Below are 21376 nucleotides of genomic sequence, written 5' to 3' on the forward strand. Positions count from 1 at the left end.
CCTCCTTCCCAGGCTCTCTGTATGAACATCCCGGGGTCAGAGCCCATCCCAGGGCTGTGTGGCCTTGCAGGGACAAGCACCAAAGCATGGCACAGCCCTGTGACAACAAACCCTGCCCCTACACGTGCAGCTCGCCTTGCTGGGGACAATCTGAGCCGCTCCAAAGTGCTGGTCACGGCTTTGCAGGGGTCCAGGCAGGGAGATGGCAGAGGTGACAGCGCTAATTGCTGGCAAGAAGAGCAAACCCCAGGAGGTGAGGAAGATAAATGAGAAAAGAAGGTCCTGAGAGAGCAGGAAAGTGCCCAGGATAGAGGAAAATGAGAATTAGAGAGAAACCTTCATTTACACTTCCTCTTCCCTCTTACTTTTGTTTTTTTTTCCCCCTTTTAAACTTATTTTTTCATCTCTATCCACTTTTTTTTTAATCCATATTTCTCCCTGGGGAGGAGTTGTGGTTGGCACAGTTTGGAGGGCACCACCAGGGCCTTTCTGTAGGGGAATGTGCAAAAAGGGACATCTCAAGTCAAGAGGAGAACACCAGAAGAGCTTCAGGAGAGGCCCAGAAGGGCCAGATGAGGATTCAGTTCCACTGGCAGGGCTTTTGGGCAGCCCTGGGAAGATGTTTGCAAGGTTTGTGAATCAGGATCAGAATAAATTGGCAGGACAGCTCAGGGGCCTCCAGACAGGAGTGGGAAAAGTCTGTGCCAATTAAGAATGCAAACCCCCGTGCTCTGTCATGCTTGAACAATTTAAAACTCTCCAAAAAAAGAACCAAATTAAAAAACAAAAGGAAAAAAAAAAGAATACAAAGTTTGTGTGAAGCAGTTGGCAGTGAGGCAGGTACCAGAGAACCCAGAGGGGCTCAACAAACAGCTCAGCCTTATCTGGATGTCTGAGGGCTGCTGGGAAACTCCTCATTCCTGCTGGAAGCTGAATTAATTCACAGTATTACAATTAAGGAGAAAAGAAGGGCGTCCCACCCCCAGTCTCTTTCAGAGCTGTTTTGTTCATTACTTTGTTCTCCCACGGCTCTCCTGGAGTCGGAGGCAGACCCAGGGAAGGGAGGGAATGGTTATCTCTCCATAAAACATCATTCCCAGCCAGGCAGGGCGCGTGCGCGCCTTTCCAGAGGAGCCGCCAGCAGGGGAGATCCTTGTGCCAGCCGGGCCAGTGACACCATCCTGAGCTGCTGACAGCCACCTCCCCTGCCCAGAGCCCGCTGAACCACACCCCAAACCCTGACAGCTGCTCCCAGCGAAGGAGGAATGCCGCCAGCCGTGCATGTGTGTCCTGTCAGCCATGGATGTGTGTCCCTCATGTTAGCCATGGCTGTGTGTCCTGTCAGCCATGGATGTGTGTCCTGTCAGCCATGGATGTCTGTCCCTCTAGCCATGGATGTCTGTCCCTCTAGCCATGGATGTCTGTCCCTCTAGCCATGGATGTGGGGAGATCCTTGTGCCAGCCGGGCCAGTGACACCATCCTGAGCTGCTGACAGCCACCTCCCCTGCCCAGAGCCCGCTGAACCACGCTCCAAACCCTGACAGCTGCTCCAATGAAGGAGGAATGCCGCCAGCCGTGCATGTGTGTCCTGTCAGCCATGGATGTGTGTCCCTCATGTTAGCCATGGCTGTGTGTCCTGTCAGCCATGGATGTGTGTCCTGTCAGCCATGGATGTCTGTCCCTCTAGCCATGGATGTCTGTCCCTCTAGCCATGGCTGTGTGTCCTGTCAGCCATGTCTGTGTGTCCCTCTAGCCATGGATGTCTGTCCCTCTAGCCATGGATGTGTGTCCCTCCTCTCAGCCATGTCTGTGTCCCTCTAGCCATGGATGTCTGTCCTTCTAGCCATGGATGTGTGTCCCTCTAGCCATGGATGTGTGTCCTTCCTCTCAGCCATGTCTGTGTGTCCCTCTAGCCATGTCTGTGTGTCCCTCTAGCCATGCCCTGGGGAGGAGCAGAGCTGTGGGTGCAGTCTGGGCAGGCAGGAGGGTTTCTCCTGGGGGGGATGACTGGGTCTCACCCTGTTTTTTTTCCTGTTCTGACTGTCTGCCCTGAGTTCAGCTGCCCCAAGGGGAGCCTGAGCCCCACCTCACTGCTGAGGCACTGACTGCATCCCCAGGTGAATCTGGAAGCTGGGCCAGTCTCAGGGCTGGTTTACAGCAGCTCTGAGTGGAGCTAATTTGTTCCAAGAGCGCTGCACACTCTTCTCCTGTCTGCCCACTCCTAAATCCAGCCTGATCCCTCTTTCCTTCCCAGCAAACCACCACAACAACGCACAACATCTCTGCTAAACCCTCTGCACCCATAACCAGCTCCAAAGCAGGGTTCCCTTTCCATTTATCACCTCCCCAGAGTGAGCAATTCCCCCTCTATTTCATGGCTGGCTGGCCAAGGGGCTCAGCCATGCTCACAGCCTTGGGAAGGGATTGGGATCCTTCTCTTCTGTGCTGGCAGCTCTGGAGCTCCTGCAGCAGCCAGCCTGGTTGGATTTAATGCAACCTCAGTGCTCCATGCAGCCTTTTCACAGCATTTACAGCAGAGCACCCTGTGCCCAGCCCGTGCCAGCCCAAACCAAGCCTGTCCCCAGCCTGGATTGTCACCGTGACCTGGTGCAAGGAGAGATTTGCCGGACTCTTTCTGCCTGCTGGTCCTTTGAGCAAGACAATGAGCTCAGACGATGCATATTTATAATACACCCCACCTGACACATTCCAGGGAGCCTGAGACAAGTTCACAGAGCTAAATTAAACCGAGTTGAAAAGCTTGGCAGAACAAACACTTCCCTGGCTTGGTTCTGAAGGCAGGAGCAGGATTGGCTAATTTGAGACACGCTCCAGTAGAGCACACACCCCCAGGCACAAGCTGGTTCCCAGCCTTGTTGTGGTGCCTTTTGTTTGCAAAGGGTTAATGGAAAGCTGCTCCCAGGAGCTGACAGGGCAAAGGGGAGGATAAACAGAGAGGCACTGGGGGTTTTAAAGGGATCTGCAGTCTGAGGGAGGGGAGTGGGGAGGGTTTCTCTGGGGGCTGCTCTCTGGGACGTGTGCGTTCAGTGAATCCCTTCCAGGGACAGCCAAGCACCCAGAGGATGAAAGGGATTCAGGAGGGCAAGAAAATGCTGGGAAAGCTGCACCAGCAGCACTGGACCAGGAGTGTGTGAGGCTGAAGTGCCTTCAGCCCTTCATCCCCTGTGTCCAAACCCTTCAGAGCCCTTGCTTTGGTCCTGGTTTGAAGGGGAGAGGAGAAAGGGAGCACAGCAGCTCACTCTGCTCCCACCCAGGTCCCCTCAGACCCTGCCCCACCTCAGACCCTTCCCTCGCTGCAGGTGGAGGGACCAGGCTGCACTTCACAGTGAAATCCTGTCCTGTGCAAACACAAACCCACGTTCCACGTCAGTTCATGGTCTGCAGCACCACTTAACCCCTGGCAGGATCCAGACCCAGCTCTGTCACCAGGGGCTGCTCATGCAGGGAGAGGAACAGGAGCAGCTGGATCTCAGCTCAGGGAACAGGAGTGATTTGGTTAGGAAAGGCTTTTCTGAGCAGGAAGAGTGTCTGGGCTTCACTTGGAGACAAAAGCACCATGTTAGTAATTCCCATGCCAGTTATGTAAACCCAGCAAACCTCTGCACATGCTCAGGGGAAGAGTTTTCACCTGGGCAGGGCCTTTGTGATGAGATTTTCAATATTGTAATGAAGATAGCTCAGCTACAGGATGCATGGACCTTGAATGTTTTGCCACACAGACATCCATCAACGTCTTGATTTAACACATCCTTAAGGCTTGTTGGTTCCAGGAGGTCCTGGAGTGAGATCTGCTGTCTGTTCCACTGATAGACAACATCTTCATTTACCCCATGCTTAAAACTTGTTAGTTCCAGGATGTCCTTGGCTGAGGGATGCTGCCTGCTCCCCTGATTAGGTCTCCTTTCTTCCTGATTAGGTTTGAAAGCCTACAAAGATCTGACAGCAGGGAACATCCTGACTCGAGATAATCTTGACCTATTCCACATTTTGCAGCACAGCCAGCTAAAGGTTAAACTCCAAAATGAAGGCAGAGCTGCTCCTCTGCCTCCGTGCCCTGATATAAGTCAGATGGAATTTTCAGAGCCATCACAGCCTCTCCCATCGGGGTGTTTGTTGATGTAACTCTCACTTACACAATCAGCCACCACACAGGCGAGTGCCAAGGCATGGCTGCGATCCTGACAATGCCTCATTTCCCTGGAAATCCCCCTCTGCACAGGCTGGGCCCCCAAAATGTGCTGCTCACCTCCCACACGGCGCTGCTGGTCCCTGCAGAGGGGTGCTGGGAGTGTCCTGCTTTTACTGTGTGTGTGTGATGGGGGCAAAACCAGAGTCCTCAAGGGTGGTTAGACAAACAAATGCCCCGACCCCTCTGCATTGTCCTTCCTTCTCTTCCCACAAGTGGGAATCCCTCTGTCTCTCTCTAATTTCCTTCCACTGAAGCCCAGAATCTGGGTATCCCCTGGGTGCTCAGCTCGTTCCCAGCACGGCCATCCTCCTGTCTGGGCACTGATCCCAGCATCCCTTCAAGATCCCTGACCACTTTCCTCCCCTCTGTCTTTTTTGCCAGCCCAACTGGCACTTTGAGGCTTTGCAAGCCTCTCCCCAGCCTCTGATGAGGTTTTAGGAGAGCCTGCAAGTGCAGTGAGTGGATCCAGCCCTCCCTGGGGTGCCTGCTTTGAAGTGGACACTGGGATGTGCTGGGTTTTCGTGGGGATTTCACACACATTCCAGCAGGGAATGGCTTTGCCATGCAAGGCTCTCTCCAGTAATGACCAGTTTGTCCCTCTGCTCCCTTCCCCTGCAGGAAACACCATCCTTGGTTAAATAACATCTGGTTAAAGAGCTGCTGGCCGCAAAAACATGTCTGGAATGTGGCCCTAGCCCTTGGTGACCTCCCCTTTTATGCTGCCAGTGGCCACTGACAAGGACGGGGTTTGGATGCAGCAGTGGGAGCAGGGTGTTAACCCCTGGTGTCCAGCAGGGATGAGGATTCTGCAGAACTCTGGTGGGAACACCACAGATTCCTCTTCCTGGGCTGGTTTTTCTTCTCTGTGCCACTCCAGCAAAGAGGGGGCAAACACAACCCTGGTGCCACCAATCCACCCCAAACTCACCTGCCAGCCCCACAGACCCCCTGCCTCCCACACCCAGGACTTGCAGGATGAGAAGCACTCCAGCCCGTTTTAGGGAAGGAGATGAGCCCTGGAGAAGAAGGGAAATGTTCTCTGGCATTTCCTCTGCCTCGCAGCCCTTAATTTTAGTTCTGCTTCATTTCCTTGCAGCTTGGCAGAGTAATGAACAATCAAATCCCTTTAGTAATTTATTTCTTCTGCCGCACAGTTTCGAGGAGGTGATGACACTTGAAATTGCCTCTCCTGGAGGGATGGAGGGGCTGGATCCTGCAGCCCATTACACCAGAACATTCCTGTCCTGCTCTCAGCAGCCTGCCCAGAGCACAGCGTGCTCCCAAACCCATGTTCAGGCAGAGATACAGCCCTGCTCCCTTGATGAGTCCATTAAGGTCACGCTATTACAAGCAGCCACCAGATGAATTCTGTCAGATAGAAGGCACAGGAACTGCAGCTCAGACTCTCATCATTTGTGTTAATAGAGTTAATTTGCTCAACGATCCCCAGCAGCACTCCTGGGAATGTCTCACTCTGCCTGGCCGTGTGCCCCGGGCCGTGTTTGTCTCCTGTTGCCGTGGGGGTGTTTACAGCAGCGGGCAGCTGTGTCCTGCATGTCTCCAAAGGATGAGCTCACCTCCCGTTTGCACCCGGACCCAGGGGATGCCCGGCAGGGTGAGGAGGAGCTGCTCTGCTCCCCTGCCACCTGGCCAGAAGGGCACGGGCAGGGAAAGGGGGACAGTCCTCTCCTGTGCCTGGGCAGCTGCACCTCACACCCCTTCCTTCTGTCCTCTCCCAAAAACCCTGAGAGCTGCAGCAACCCAGAGCAGAAGGTGACTCTCCAGCCTCCTGGAGCAGGGAGGGAGCTGCTGGACGTGTGAGGATGGAACTGCTGGATGTGTGAGGATGTGAGGATGGAGCTGCTGGATGTGTGTGATGGAGCTGCTGGATGCTCCTGGTGGTGGCCCTGGTGCTGCTGCCTCCCCTCCTGCCCCTCACACACCTTCCAGGACTGTCACTGTCCCTGTCCTGGTGTCCCCAGCTGTTCCCACCCAATCCTGCTCCAGGAGAGGGCCCTGGTGCAGAAAACAATTCATACTTCACATTCCTGACCCTTTTCCTGATTTTTCCCTCCCCTTAATGGCTTCTCACACACCTTCCCCCTCACCTAACTTCCCAAATGACAAAAGCACCAATAATTAGCCACGCAGCCTCATTGAGCAGGGAGTTTCTCAGCTTGGACACAGAGAGCTTCCCTCTTCTTCATCATGGAAAAGCAGGAAAGGGAGCAACCAGTGAGCAGCACAGAGAGCTGAAGGCCATGGGTACCAAAGCCAGGCTTACCCTGGGGACACAACAGGACGTCCCTGTCCCGGTGTCCCCAGCTGTCCCCACCCAATCCTGCTCCAGGAGAGGCCCTAGTGAAGAAAACAACTCAGGCTTCACATTCCTGACCCTTTTCCTGATTTCTCCCTCCTGTTAATGGCACTGCAAGGCTTCTCACACACCTTCCCCCTCACCTAACTTCCCAAATGACAAAAGCACCAATAATTAGCCACGCAGCCTCATTGAGCAGGGAGTTTCTCAGCTTGGACACAGAGAGCTTCCCTCTTCTTCATCATGGAAAAGCAGGAAAGGGAGCAACCAGTGAGCAGCACAGAGAGCTGAAGGCCATGGGTACCAAAGCCAGGCTTACCCTGGGGACACAACAGGAGTAAAGAGCACCCCTGCACCGTTCCACAGCAGGTGGATGTGGCCAAGAGGGCCGAAATGACCCAGAAAAGGCACAAGATTTGAAAAGCTGCTCATGGTCTGTCTCCAGAGACTGGCAGACTTTTGTTTGTGGCTTCTGAGAAAACAATTTCCCCGTGTTTGAGGGTGGCAAAGCTGAGGAGCTTGCTGGACAGCATCTCCTTGGATATTCCACTTATTATAAGCAAACAGAGGGGTTGGAAGACTCAGCTGAGGAGATTCCTCACTCTCTGCTGTTGGATTTTTACTATTTGTTAGAATAGTTAAATTTGAGAAGGTTAAATTCCAGCAGAATGGAGGAGGGCTCAGAGAGCAACTCAAATCCTGCACGGTGGTTTCCTGGCATCACAGAAAAAGGAAACACAGGCTCCAGGTAATAAAGAATTAAAAGGCAGGAATATAATCAATGCCAGTCTGTGAGGGTCAGGGGAAATGGGCCTTGTCAGTCAAACACAATGTCATTTTTTTGCCTACTAAACCAGTCATGTCATCAAAACAAGTGTAGAAACGGGATGGAAAATAGATTTAGGATGACTGACAGGATTTGGGAGTTGAACACAGAGGCTGCCAGAGCTGGTCAGTCACAAGGTCACCCCCTCACCCAGGACAAGCCCTCCCCACCTCCAAATCTCCCTGTCCCACCCCAATCCCCTGCTGGGGGCCAGCCTCTGGGCTCAGCTGGATGCCAGGAGAGGGGAGGTGACCCCTCTGTGACACAGGGCCTTGAGGAAAGGACATTCCAGGCAAGGGACAGGGCTCTCAGAGCCTCTGTGGAGGGTGCAGAGCTGCCTGTGCACGTCCCTCCTTTTGGGGACAGGCTCCAGCAGCCTCCTCCTCGCCTCCCCCCTTTCTGTTGCTCAGGTAACACTTTCAAGGCAGGTCCTCCAAGCAAATTTTTAGGTCAGTTATAATTGGAGAAGCTCACACGGAGCTATAAAACATCAGTTAATACGCTGGAACTATCTAGTTAAATGCCAATTATAAAACCCCATAAGCTCCTCAACTCAAATATATTAATAACATAATTAAACATTTATTGCTTATGCAAATTAAAAGTTCAGTTAATCGGACGTCAACGAAACCCCAGGAAGTGACCATTTAAGTAACTAATTTCTATTTAATTACCATTCCTCCCCGTTGCAAAGCCCCCCACGCCATCCTTGCTGGGCAGTGTTTACTCCAGCTTGGCATTCCCAGCCCATTCCCATTCCATCCACAAGCCCAGACAGCTGCAGCCTTCAGAGCACAGCTGGCAGCAGCTGGACTGGGCACACTGGGGGAATTATGGGCCTGGGGACGAGCACTTCGGGCTGGGCTCAGCTCCCTGGTGGACAGATCTGTGTGCCAGCACCAAGCCACTGTGCGTTGTTCTGGTGACACTGGAAGGGCTGGGAGTGCAGCAGTGGGGCGAGGCTGGCAATGAAGCGTTTATTCCTCGGGGAATGGAGGGATTTGTTTCCCCTGGTGAGCAGAGCCATACGCATGGACTCCCTCCCTCCTCCCCTCCCTCCACGGGCAATCAGTTAAACCTGACAGGTGTGAAGTTGGCAAATTTCTCTTCCAAGCCCTGAGGAAAACAGGCTGGCAGGAGTTTGGGGTGTTCAGGGAGATGAGGGAGAGAGGGAAACATTCCCACACCCTCCCTCCGTGGGGTGAGGGGTGGCTCAGGCTGGCTGGAGGGAGGGAAGGTGCACCTGGGGCTCAGGGTGAGGCTGGAAAAGAACTTGAAAACCACAAAAATCAGAACCCCCCCTCCTCTCACAGCTCCCTTAGGATTTGATCCCTAATCACCTCCAGGGATTTATCCAGTGCTGAGCTCCCCAGCAAACCACAGGACAGTGTCTTCTGCACAGAGGCAGAAAAAGATCATTTACTGTTCACATTCAAACCGTTCTCCTCCCAAAATTCCCAACCATTCAGACAAAACCCTCTCCCTGCTTCCTACCAGGACCTGGGTTTGGTCCAGCAGTTGTGAAATCTGTGGAGGAGGGAGCATCCTTAGCTCACCTTGAGCCTGGCTTAGTCAGATGAGGCCACGTTCACCTCAGCTGCCGAGGTGAAGGGAGCAGCTCGGATGGCAGATATCCATAAATCACTGCCTTTCAATAATTCAGCCCCTGGAGGGTGACACAACATTTTTACCCTACATTTCAGGTGAAAACATCAGCCTGGCTCTCTGATTTCTGCTCGCCAGCATGTGAAATTCCAGCAGTGCAACACGCATCCATTTTTTATTCTTTTTTTTTTTTTTTTTTTAACAGGCTGAGCCTTGCTCTGCAAATGCTCTCTAAATCCAGGCTGCATCTAAACACGTCTGGGAAGGCTGTGAAATGCCTTGTTTGAAGGAGGAGGAGGAGGAGGAGGAGAGAAGCAGCCCCCCTCTGCTTCTGCCAGGCACCACTGAGGGCATCTGAGGCTCAACAGCACTTCTGGTGTCACAGGTCCCTCAGCTGGAATCCATTTGCATAAAGCAATTTCCTCCAACAAATATGTTCATACAAATCAAACTGGAGATTGCAAATAATTTGAAAGTGAAAAAAAAAAAAAGAATCAAAAAACAAACCCAACCCTAATCAAACATATTTGTTGCTACAAGTAATTCAGTGAGTTTCTCGTGGTTGCATTTACCCAGCGGTGGCTGGAGGAGATTTAATGGGCTCTGTGTGACCTTGAGTGCTCCGAGCTGAGCTGCAGCAGGGCTTGCCTCTCACCTCACGAGGAATTTGGGATTGAGGGTCACAGATTTCAGCGACCTGACCAGTTTCCAGTGCCCCCTCACTGGTTTAACATCTCCCAGTCCCCACCTCCTCCTCTGTCTGCTGGAGCCCTTTGGCTCCTGCACTTCCAGCTCTGGTTCTGTGGATCCTGGGAGATCCCCCTGGTTTTGGGTCTTGTGCAAGGTTCTCATCCCAGCTGCTGTTCCAGGGATAGCGGGCAGGTTCCCTGGAAATTCCCTGATTACCCCGAGCTGCATCTCACCACAAATCCCACTCCAACTCCTTTATTTGGGCAGAAATAAACCCCCAGGGTGGCCAGGAATGGTGAGGGAATGCACAGGAGGGGAACCTGGCTCTGCACCTCCACCAGGGACGTTCCAGCCCCAAATTCCACTTGCATTCAGCAGGGAGGGGCATCCACCAGGCTCACAAATCCCCTCCTGCCCTGATGCAGCTCCTCAGGGCTCTGCAGCCCCTTTTGGGGCCAGCAGGGCTCTCCTGCAGATCCGTGCCTTGGAAAAGGGATCCAAGGCACTTTTTATTCCAGCAGGCACTGCTGGTGCTCCCACCCCCAGCGTGTTTCTGCTCGGTTCCAAAGAAACCCAATCCTTGGGGGCACTGCCTGGGGGGCTGGCCCTGCTGCCTTCAGCCCTCTGCAACCCGAGCTGCTGAGGAGAGGCCCCAGGCCGTGGGTTTTATCCATCATCGCTGAACTCTCAGCATTTCCCAGGGGCTCATCCCAGCCAAGACAGCCCCTCCTGTCCTTCTTCCCAGCTCTGCAGGGCTGCTTTTGTTCCTCCCCACCCCCAGAGCTGGCTGAGGTGGCTGAGGCAGCTGTGGTCAGTCCTGAAGGAAAGCTGCACCTCCAGCAGGTGCCACGGCTAACGGGGCAAAATGAGAGGGGGAAAATGGGGGGAGAGAGAGACACAGCCCAGAGAGTGGTCACAAACCCCCTGGGTCACCCTGGAGCCTGGCTCTTCCTCCTCTTCCACAAGGAAAGCACTCCCAGGGATGTCTCTAATCCCCCCCAAAGCAGAGTGGCTGAGCCCTGTGAGCAGCACAGGAGTTTGGAGGGTTCTGCCAGGCTGCACACAGGGCACCAGCCTGGCACCAGCCCCAGGCACCAAACCACTCCTTCCCAGCCTCGTCCTGAGCATTGCCCTCTCCCTCCAGCTCCAGTCTGAATTTGGGTCAGCGTCCCTCTCCCTCTGTGCTGGGCAGCTCTGGGCTTTGGCTCAGATTTGGATTCAGGCTTCCAGCACATCATCCACGTGCTGAGGTGGGTGCAAAAAGCCCTTCCCAGGGAGTATCCCACTTTCCCAGAGGATGGCAGAGGAGCTGCTGGTACCAGTGCAAGGACAGCAGAAATGTTTCCTCTGATCTGCCTCCTTCCCTGGCCAAAGCCTGGCCTCAGTCTTTGGGAACAAAGCTTCTTTTGTGGCCTCCTGTCACACACAGTGTCCTTCCCAAGGCAGGACATGGGGACATTGATGTCTCAGGTTTCAGCTTTTTTATTTTCAGGTTCTGTGCCGCTTCAGTGTCTGGGTCTGGGTTCATGTCAGGGGATGGTGAGCTCTGCACAGAGCAGGGAGACAAAACAATTCCTGCTCCAGCTGGGCACCAAGGACAAATGATCCAAATCTCAGCCCAGGAGCACAAACCCCGTGGGCTGGAGAGAGAAAAACAAGGATGGGAGTGCAGGGGCTGCAGCTGGGGTTGGACACTGAACTGCAATGTGCACATGGAGCAGAGCTGATCCCAGGGAGAGACCCCATGACCTCGTGTCCACTTTGGGACCATTTTGGGTTGTGCTGCCCAAGGTGGATCCATTGAGGCCTCTTAATAAATCCCTACATTATTCTTTAGCTCCATCTAGTCTCTGTTCTGGGTCATCCTTCTCAAGGTTTCAATTTGCCCTGAGCTCACCCTGAGCCTGCAGAGAGTTTTGAAGCCCCATTGCCATGGCAGGCACGTGTGGCTCTATAAAACATCCTCCAGTGTCTCTGCCTCCTGGCCCTGCCACATTTCTAGGGAAATATTGACATTTTTCCAATAGCCTGTCCCATCTGCTGCAGCCGGCAGTGAGAACTTCCTCAGCCACAGACACTTGTCCTAACTTTTCACAGATTTTTCGATGGATTTTTCTGCCCTGTGTTTTTCCTAGCTGTTTATTTTTAAGCTCAGGTTAACTTTGGGCCTCAGCCAAGGAATTTCACTGTTTACATCAACAAAGGGAAGCTCTCCCAGCCTTGTTCAGCCTGCACTGGCTCTGCTGTCCAGGAATTCCACACAAAACCACCATGCCAGTGGCAAACCCAGTCATCCCCAATCACCTTCTCCAGCCCATTGCTATTTTGGAACTTTCTTAACCCTTAACCTTCAGCCTTCAGCTGCAAGCAACTCCCCTTCTAAAATACAAATACAAATAATTGGAATTTCCAAAAAACACTGCACATCCTGGGATATTTCCAACCCAAACCATTGGCAAACAGGTGCCATGAGATTCCCCTCACAGCTCCCAGTCACTGAGTGCAAAACGACGCAGCCACAGATGCCCCCAAAAGAAGGAGAAGGTCTCTTTTTTTAAAATTCTTTATTTATAAAAAAGTACATTTTTTTTCCACAGCTCAGCCACTATTGGTTTTTTATACAAGTAAAAGGAAGGGTGATGCAACACCCCGCCCACACAAATTATAACCATGAAAATACCCTCCCTCCCCAACCCAGGACTCAAAATTAACAAATTACAAAGGATGGAAAACAAAACCAAACAAAATAAAACAAAAAACCCCAAAACAAATAAAAAAACCTCATAAAAGAAAACAAAAAAAAGAAAAAACCCCAAACCGAAATCATGAAAGTCCATTACATTATTATTATTATTATTATTTTTATTTTTTATTTTGTACAAAAGCACTTACAACACAGATTACAAAATAAAAAAAAAAGAAAAAAAAAGAAATAAAAGAACAAAAAAAGTGGGGTTGGGGTTGTTTGTTTGTCTGTCTGCAGTTTTAATTCCACAATGATCATTACAGCCAGAGGACGAAAAAAAAGAGAGATAAAAATCACTGGAGCTGAGGAATCATGTTTTAAAAAAGAGAAAGGCCAAAGGAAAGCACATCCAGCTCCTCAAGGAGAGTCCCTCCACCAAGAGCAGAGGCTCTGACTCCGTGTGCTCCTTAATTCACCCCGGGGGAGTCACACAGGGAAACCCCCTGGTCCCAAATCCAAGCTCAGCCTTAGGCTTGGCTTTCCTTCCCTTGCTGATGGGCTGAGCCCCCCCTGCTCTCCCGCAGCCCCTCTGCCCTTGGCCCCGCTCTGGGCTGGGTTTGGGATTGATGGGAAGGAGCCAGGACCTTCCCTGTGCCAAGGATTCCCAGGGAAAAGCCCAAACTGGAGCAGATTCCCTTGGGGTGAAGGGCATGGGGTGGGGAGGGTGAGGGGCTGTTTCACACCTCATCAGTAAGGAACAGGCAGTGTCCCCTGTCCCCACACCTGCACACACCCCAAACCTCAGTGCAGGGAAAGCTAAAAGTGGATTTTAACCCGCTGGGAACCTGGGATCCCCCCATTTCCACCCCGGGAAGCTCAGAGCCTGCAGGAATGGCACAGCTGAGCCCCACAAGGGCAGTGGGGTTTTTCCCTCCACCTAATCTGCTCCCCAAACCCCAAAAGTCAGCGTGTGTGTGCGTGTGCTTGTGCATGGCAAAGGGAAAGAGCCCAGCAGAGCAGCAGCCCTGCTCCAATCTCACTCCCTTCTCTAATTGCCTCGAGATCAATCTTTGGAGTCTCTCTCTCCCTAACCCTCCCTGATTTTTGCTGAACTGTTGTTGTGTTTCTTTTTGACTCAACATCAGGAAAATGGCTCCCTTTGTCCCTCATGTCTTTGCAGTCAATTTGGTACAACCATCTCAGTTTGTTGATTTATTTCATGAGGAAATCTTCAGGTTGTTTTTTTTTTTTTCTTATTTTTTTTTCCCGCTTGAATGAAAATGATTTAACATGGGAAAAAAACTCAACAAACCTGGTAATTAAATAAGGGAAAATAACATCACTAGGGTGAATTGCAATGAATAATCCTAGAGAAAAGCCCCAGCAGGGAAACAGCTGGGGTGTCTTTGTACATAAAGCACAGGCTCGTTGTGGGTTGTGACACAGATCTGTTTGCTTGCACAGCTCCCTGAATTCACAGGGAAGGAAATGGGGGATTGGCCCAAATTCACCTGAATTTTGGGTCCCTGACCCCTCTTGCTGCCTGCTCAGCTTCCCCACCCACCCTGAGGTACCACGAGCTTTGTTATTATCCAGGGTGAGGCTGGGAAAAGGGAGAAGCACCAGGCTGATGCCCCTGTTCCCTGGCAGGGATCCCTGCCAGGGGAGGGGAGGAGGCACTGACAGGGCAGAAACCCAGCCCAGGGGGCCACACCAGCTCGGGACTGGTGTGAAATGGGACATTTCCTGCTCCCTAGCACCTGGAAAGGAGGAATCCATCCCGTGGACAGCTTCCCTCTCCCAGCTGGAAGCTCCCTCTCGATCCTTGCCAGGCATTTCTGCCTCCTTAGCACCTCTGATGAAAGGGGGGTGAGAGAAGCAGGGGATTTTTCACTTGAGGCAGCCTGTGTGGCACTCCAGCCCGACAGAATCTGCCCTCTGAGGGAAACTGGGGCACAAAGGGACAGGTGACACTGCCACCAGGGCAAAGAGCAGCCCAGGCTGGCCCTGCACAGTCCCAGCTCATCCCCTCCCCGTGGTTCTTCACTCTGACCTCTCTCCTGAGCTCACCCCTGCACTCAGGTGGGAACAGGGATCACTTTCTGCTTGATGATGCTGGAAAAACTCATCTAATTCCCTTCAAGGGTCCCCCCAGAGCAATTTAACCCAGAAAAGGCAGTGATGCTATTACTGGACCAAAACAGCTCTCAGATGAAGCATCAATCTGATTTTCTTCCCCCACACTTCTTTTTTCTTCCACCTTGCTATGGATTAATGGCTAATCACCCGGCTAATTACCACCCCAAGAGTCTCTTGGCCATCTAGCTGACCTTGCAAGGGACAGCAAGAAGCAAATGACAGCACAGAGGTGGCATTTCTCCACGGCTGTGGTGGTAATTGCACCAGGGGAGCAATGCTGAAGAGCTCAAGGATGAGAGAAATGCAGCACCGAGCCTTGGACTCGCAGGGTGCCTCGCTGCTGTGCCAGGCAACGCTGTCTAAGGATCTTCCACTCCAGGTTCTGGATGAAAAATGCTCATTTGACCCCTTTTCTGAACCACTCTGAGGAGGTAAGTGGCTGAGCTAAGTCCTAAATTTGGGCTGGTGCATAAAGGGCAGGAAAAGGTGCTGCAGCAGGGTGTAGAGGCTCTAGTTTGGAAATCCCACATTGCTCCACTCCCTCCTTTCCTTTCCCTGGCTCCCAGTGGGTTTTTGAGCCCTCACTCAGTGTGTGAATGGGCAATAAATAATCCAAGGAGGCTACAGCTCCAAAAATGACACCTTCAAAGGCAAGCTAATAACTCCCAAAGCTGATTTCTTAGGGTTCCTTTGCTCTGACCTCTCCCAGGCCCTTGTGCCCCACTTGCCAGCCTTTGCACCTTTGTTCTTTAGGACACAGAGCTGTGGTGGCAATTGGCCAGACCTGAGCAGTGGCCTCAACGTGAAGAATCACTGCTGGACCCTGCAGATTTTGTAAAAGATTGTTTTCTTGCAAAGCCAGCCCCTCACAGGGTGTGCCTGGGCTGGGGAAATCTGCAGGGCAGGATCTCACAGGTGCCTGCTGGTGCCTGCCCAGAGCTTGCTGTTGAGGCACTGTCACCCTCCTGTTCCAGCCTGGCTGTGGGGCTCACATCTAAAGGATTATTCACTCCAGAGCTGGACTTTGTTGGGAATTCTCCCTGCACCACACACTGAGCCAGATTACAGGCTCTCCCTCTGGGGGAATCAAAGCCCTGTGTGTGCTGCTCTCCCGAGGCACTGGAGGGAAGTCATTCCCACCCCTAATCATCACTAATCAGAGCTTTGGAGAGATATTAGGATGTTTTATTCCCTTTACTGGGGGCTTTCCTGCTAGCAGGGTGCTCCTGGTGGCAGTGGACGGAGCTGGGGCGGTTCAGCCTGAGGGACCCCGAGGGAATCTCTGCCTGCCCTGGCTCTGAGAGCACACAGCAGCCTTCCTGTGGCATGTGGCTGTCATGCCAGAAGCCAGGAAGCCTGAGGGGCTGGCAGGAACAGCAGAGACATTACAGCCCTACAATTGGATTGCCCACTGCCCTACCCCACTAATGCAATCAGAGCACGCTGGGGATGGCTCGGGCTGTGCTCTGCACCGAGCACCTCACAGGAAAGGAAAGCTTTGGAGGCTGCTGGATCAGAGATCTGACCTTGGCTCATCTGTGTGGGTCTGCCTCTCCACCCTCCTCCCTTTTTGCAGCAGGATAACCGCTGTGGAACAAAACCCAGCGGGTAAGGCAGGAGGAGAATTAGTCCTGCTATTTTTAGATGTGCATGATAATACAGCTCAGAAAACTGGGGATTTCTTTTCAAACAAAAGATTTATTTATACATCAAATTAAAAAAAAATAAAATATAACCCACAAGAAGAAAAATAAGCCCCAACCCAATGAATCTAATTTGGAGATGGTCGGTGTGAGACAGAGGGCCCTGAAGTCTGGAATCCCATTTATTCACAGAGCAGAGATAGCAGCAATCCAAACCTCCCCAGCACAACGCCGTGGCTCAAGGCAAGGAGGGAAAGATCAATACCCCAGGCTCAATCCCTCCTACCCTGTCTGCCAAGCCTGTGCTCAGGAGAGGGATGTGATATCGGAAAAGTGGCAATCAATGCCACCTACGTGGTGCAGCCACGGGCTGGGGTTGTTGCTAGGAGAGAGAGAGAAAGAGAAAGAGAGAAGAGAGAGAGAGAGGAGCACCCCCAAGCTCTGATCAAAATAAAAAACAAAGTGTAAACACATGACAATTAAGTCTTAGTGGTATAATAAAATAAACCTCAGGGGCTGGTCCTGCCCTGCCTGGTGTGCAGGGCAGAGCTGAAGGCAGTGAATGTGTGCAAGCAAAGTGTCCTCAGTTGGTCCCTTCCCCAGTGGATGTGCCCGGCACAGTGGTGCCCCAGTGAACTGCTCTGTGGCTGCTACCAGAGACAACAACAGCAACAAGAACAAAAAAGAGCCAGCCTTTCTTTGAGCCATCACGGGGGGAAAAGTGTCAGCAATAAATACTCCTTTTCTTTCGTTTCAAAGAACACTCAAACAAAGACAGAAAAATGAAAAGTCAGGCGATAATAAATTGTAGGAGGAAAATGGCAGTTTTGTTTCCCTGCTCTGCTATCAGCCCCTACACATGGGGTTTGGTCAAGGGCGTTTTTTCCCCCTTTCTCTCATTTTCCTTTTATTGAGTCATTAAAAACTGAGTGTGGTTCTCTCCAGGTGTGCAGCAGGCAATGGGAATGTCACCCAGACCCCACCAAAAAAAAAAAAAAAAAAAAAAAGTGATTAGGGGAAAAAAAACACCAAAATCCATTCACCTGATAATGGCACCTATGTTTCCATTGCCATAAAACTCTCCTGGCCTCCGTCCTACGGACAGCCCACCTGCCCCCCTCCCAAGGTTAAAAAACAAACAAAGAAGACAACATACAAACAAATTTCCAGTGTTTCAGGGGGGTGGGAGTGGGAGGAGGAAGCCTCGGGGAGGGAAGGGCACTCTGAGACATGAAGACACAAACAGAGTGTAATATACAGGCTGGGCAACAGTCGTTAAAGCAAAGAGTAACACCTAAGCCACCGACCAATACAAACACCACAGAAGGGGACGAAAGTCGTCGAAGAGAGAAATTAAAAAGCCAAACCAAAACCGAGAGAAAATAATTACCCGACCTCCCGCCCTCCCGCACGAGCCCCGCCCCCCCTCCCCAAAAAAAATGATCCGTAAGCAAAGCCGCCCTCCCTCCCTCCCCGCTGGCCCCCAGCATCCAAAAAGTCTGTGCGGGGCCGGGGCGCGCGTGGGTGTGCTCGGAGGGACGCAGGGCAGGGAGGGCATCGCTCGTGAGCGCGTTTGTGAGCGTGTGTTTGAGTGTGAGTGCGTGAGTGTAGCAGAGGGGCGTGGAGCTACACGTACCACTCCTTTTTGGAAATAAAAGACCCGTCGTTCTGCGACACCATGTTGTCGGCCAGGTCGAGCTGCTCGGGGTCGTACTGGAAGCCGAGTGTCCTCTCGTCGTAAGGTTCGGGGTGGGCCTCGCCCTCGTCGACGGTGAAGTAAGGCCTCTTGGCATCCTCCTCGTAGGCTTTGGGGCCGCCCAGCTTGCGCTCGCCTCCCGCATCCTCATCCTCGTCCTCGTAGGTGCTGCCGCCCAAGGGGCCCGGCTTCTTCTCGTCGTCCGAGTCGTCGGGGTACTGGAGGTTCTGGGCCATGGGGGGGTGGTGCTGTGGGATGCCAGCCTTGCTGTAGCCGTTGCCGTACACGTGCTTCTTTGTGCTGTAGTCACCCTTGAAGGTGTGACGCCGGCGCCGGAGTACCACAAAGAGCACCACGGCCACCAGCAGGACCAGCGAGACGCCTCCCACTATGCCCCCAATCACCGGTGTGGGGATGTTCGGCTGCACCATGGATTTGTGATCATCGATTGGAGACGGGGTGTAGGGAAATTCTGGGTAGGAAAAGACAGATGGAAGGGGGAACAGTGTCAAACCATGCGGAAACGCGCCCTCCCTCCACGCTCTCATTGCCAGTTTGGGGGTGAGGGGGTGGGAAGATGAGGGTAAGGAACAGGGAAGGGAAAAACTGGGGAAAGGGGAAGAGGGGTGTCCTCACAGGGTCAGCTCTGCCTCAGCGAGGGGAAGGTGCCGTGCCAAGCTGGCCAAGCCTCATGCAGGAGCCCAGCAGGCTGGAAGCAGTGATTTGCCCTCCCCAGCCCTCCTGGTGTCTCCAGGCGTGCTCGGATCCCACCAGCCCCGAGCCTTGAGTCCGGACGCGCTCCGTTTTACTGGCTGACAGAATTCCAGTTCCAGTTTCCCAGAGACTGCTCCTGACAGGGAGCGAGACCCCAAACCCCACCCGAGGGTGGGCACCGAGCTGCTCAGAGGTGCCACCAGCTCTGCATCCCTCTCCTCACATCCCAGCCCGGCTCAGAACCAAGGCAGCAGCGCCTTGTGATCCCCCACCCGCAGGGGCCCTGTGGCTGCACAGAGCTGCTCAGAGCCCTGCTGGCTCCTGACCCCTCGTGCTGCCCCTGCAGCATGAGGACACAGTCCTCCCTCTGCTTCTTCCCCTTCCCTGGCCAGCACAGTGCCACTCCTCCTGCTAATCTTGCTCCTACCCTGACCTATTTAAAAAAAAAATAAATAATTCGAAAAGAGGCAGAGGAACAGAGGAAAGAGATGAGAAGGCAGCTCTCTTCTCTTTCATGCAGTTCAACACCTACACTTTGGCACAGATAAAGTTTGAGCCAGGACTTCAATCAACCTTCCTGGGCAGAGTTACAGCCCCTGGCTGAGCTCAGAGCCTGTTGAACACCCGGGTCCAGCAGGCATTAAACTCCACACGCTTGTCTCAGCCCTTCACCTGCCTCCCAATCCAGGCAGCAGGCGCCCTGTTAATGCCCTGTGGCAGCCTTGTTTTTGCACATGAGACCTCTCCCAGTGCTTTTCCCACCTCCAAGGCCTCTCTGCCAACCCTGGAGCCTCCCAGCCTTCACTTTTCCCCCGGCAGCCACGGAGAGGCGCAGACCCAGCAGCAAAGTCAGCATCCCTGAGCACAGCCAGGGTGGGCTGGTGGGCAAAGAGGGGCTCAGAGGGGCAGAATCCAAAGGGATGAGAGGCAGTGACTGCTGCCTACCCCCCTCCACGTCCCTGCTGGCACAGCTCAGTCCAGCCACTGAGGGAGAGGGGACAAAGGAGCTTCCCCCAAGTGAAGGCACTGCAACAGCTGCAGGTTTTGGACCAGGGCACTGAATTCAAGCAATGTCTGGCCTGAGCCATAAATGTTTTCAGTTTTTTTGTGCCTGGAAGATGATTAATTCCTGCCTTTCCTGAAACATCAATCTGACAACAGCGTCTTGATTTCTGCAGTGCTGACTTGCCTGGAGCAGAGCCTCCTGAGGCTGAACCCACACAGAGAGCAGCCCACTGGGCAGAGTGGGCTGGGGGACAGATGGAGGGTCCCTGCTGCAGCCAGAATGAGGAGCAAGATGCTGTGCAGGCAGGAGCCAGCATTTTTCCCCAAAGACAGCCTTAGAGAAGCAGCAAGGACATGTCTTGCAGCACGGGGAGCTGGGGCTGGGCTGTGGAAAGCCAAAGCCACATGTTGCATCAATAGAAGGCCTGTCCCAGCCAGCGGCTTAATGCAGAACCTCTCTGCAGGGACACCAGGGACAGTCACGTCCATCCCCTCGTGGTCCTGCCTGCTGAGGGCTCAGATTCAACCACACAACATCCACACTGTTCTCTCTACCCCTGCCCAAGCCACCCTCCAGGCTGCTCCTTGCTGTGCCAGCCTTTGTGGTGCCCAGTTCCCAAAGCTGTGCACGGAGCAGGGGAGACCTGGAGGCTGAGTGGGAGCAGGGGAAGCCCAGCAGTCCCCAGGGGCTCAATCTTTCATTTTCGCACAGCCCTGAAGCCTTCTCACACCCTGCTGTTCCCTACAGCAAGGCTGACTCTCTGCATGGCCCCACAGGTCCCAAAACCCACCCAAAAAAACCCCAGACATGGTGTGCAGATCCCCCAAACCACACAGACCCCTCTGCCTCGCAGCTCTGGAGAACAGATCTGAGAGCGGAAGGCGGTGCCTGATTTCTAAAGGAGCTTGGCCCACTTTCCTGCTACAAGCCTCATTAACAGTCCAGGTTGGATGTGTGCAGAGAAAAGGAGCGATGTTTTCCTACCTTTCTCAGGAGATATTTGTTTTTCCCCTGCCCTTTGTGCTGCCCACCTCTGATGTAGCACTTGGCACCCTTGTGCCACCCCCGTGGCACTGCCAATGCCATGGACATGAGCAGGAACATATCCATGCCTCCATCCATCCATCCATCCATCCATCCATCCATCCATCCATCCACTCCATCCATTCATCCATCCCTGGTGGATTTCACACATCATTCAGTCAAGGAACTATTTTCTCCCCTCATCCCATCCCCATCTTCCATTCCCACGCCAGAGAAAACAGGGAAGGGAGAAAGAAAGAAGGAAGGAAGGGGGAAGATCACCCACCAGCAGCCCCAAATCACCCCCAGAGCTTCCTCCCTCCTCATCCTCCCTCCGGTACCGGGACAAGGGGGGCTCTGGGGGTTCCTGGGTGACCCTGGGGTGGGGTCGGTGTGGGAGGAGGGGGTCGGGCCACTCCAGAGCCCGGCACTGCCACTGGATGGCGGCACAGACCCGTGCTAGCTCTGGAGCCAGGTGGGCACTCAAGGGATGGGAGTGGTGTTCCCGGGAAGGAAGGAAGGGCTCGGCATGGCAGGTGGCGAGCGGGGACCAGCGCGTCACCTGTCCCCTCATCCAGATCCATTTACGACCGCCAATCCCACAAACTGGGATCCACCCCTCTGCCCGCCCCGTTTCAAACAGAGCAGCACCAAGGGGAGAGGGGGAAGTGTGGGAAAAGGATCCCCTTTTTTTGTGTCCGAGGAGGGGGGCGTGAAATTTCTGGAACCCGGTGCGATGCCTGAGCGTGCTCGGGGGCCCCACGTGAAAAATCCATTAGGAAGAGTCTGGAGAGAATTAAAGCCCCTGTGAAAAGCAGCC

At 53.3% G+C, this 21376-nt stretch overlaps 1 protein-coding gene across 2 annotated transcripts in view; it reads right to left on the bottom strand.

Moving 5' to 3' along the window:
- NECTIN1 (nectin cell adhesion molecule 1) overlaps positions 1-21376 on the bottom strand; it is a 94069-nt gene that overhangs the window by 20109 nt on the left and 52584 nt on the right. The window contains exon 6 of one of the 2 annotated variants that reach the window (XM_039722010.1): positions 12499-18285. The exons of the other annotated variant lie outside the window; for it this stretch is intronic. Within the exon in view, the coding sequence (XP_039577944.1) occupies positions 17744-18285 (542 nt within the window). The 3' untranslated portion in view covers positions 12499-17743. Of the gene's footprint in view, positions 1-12498; positions 18286-21376 lie in introns of those variants that run through there. 2 annotated transcript variants of the gene reach the window in all.

This window comes from Passer montanus, unplaced genomic scaffold (assembly GCF_014805655.1).
Source record: "Passer montanus isolate IOZ18808 unplaced genomic scaffold, ASM1480565v1 scaffold47, whole genome shotgun sequence".
NCBI lineage: Eukaryota > Metazoa > Chordata > Aves > Passeriformes > Passeridae > Passer > Passer montanus.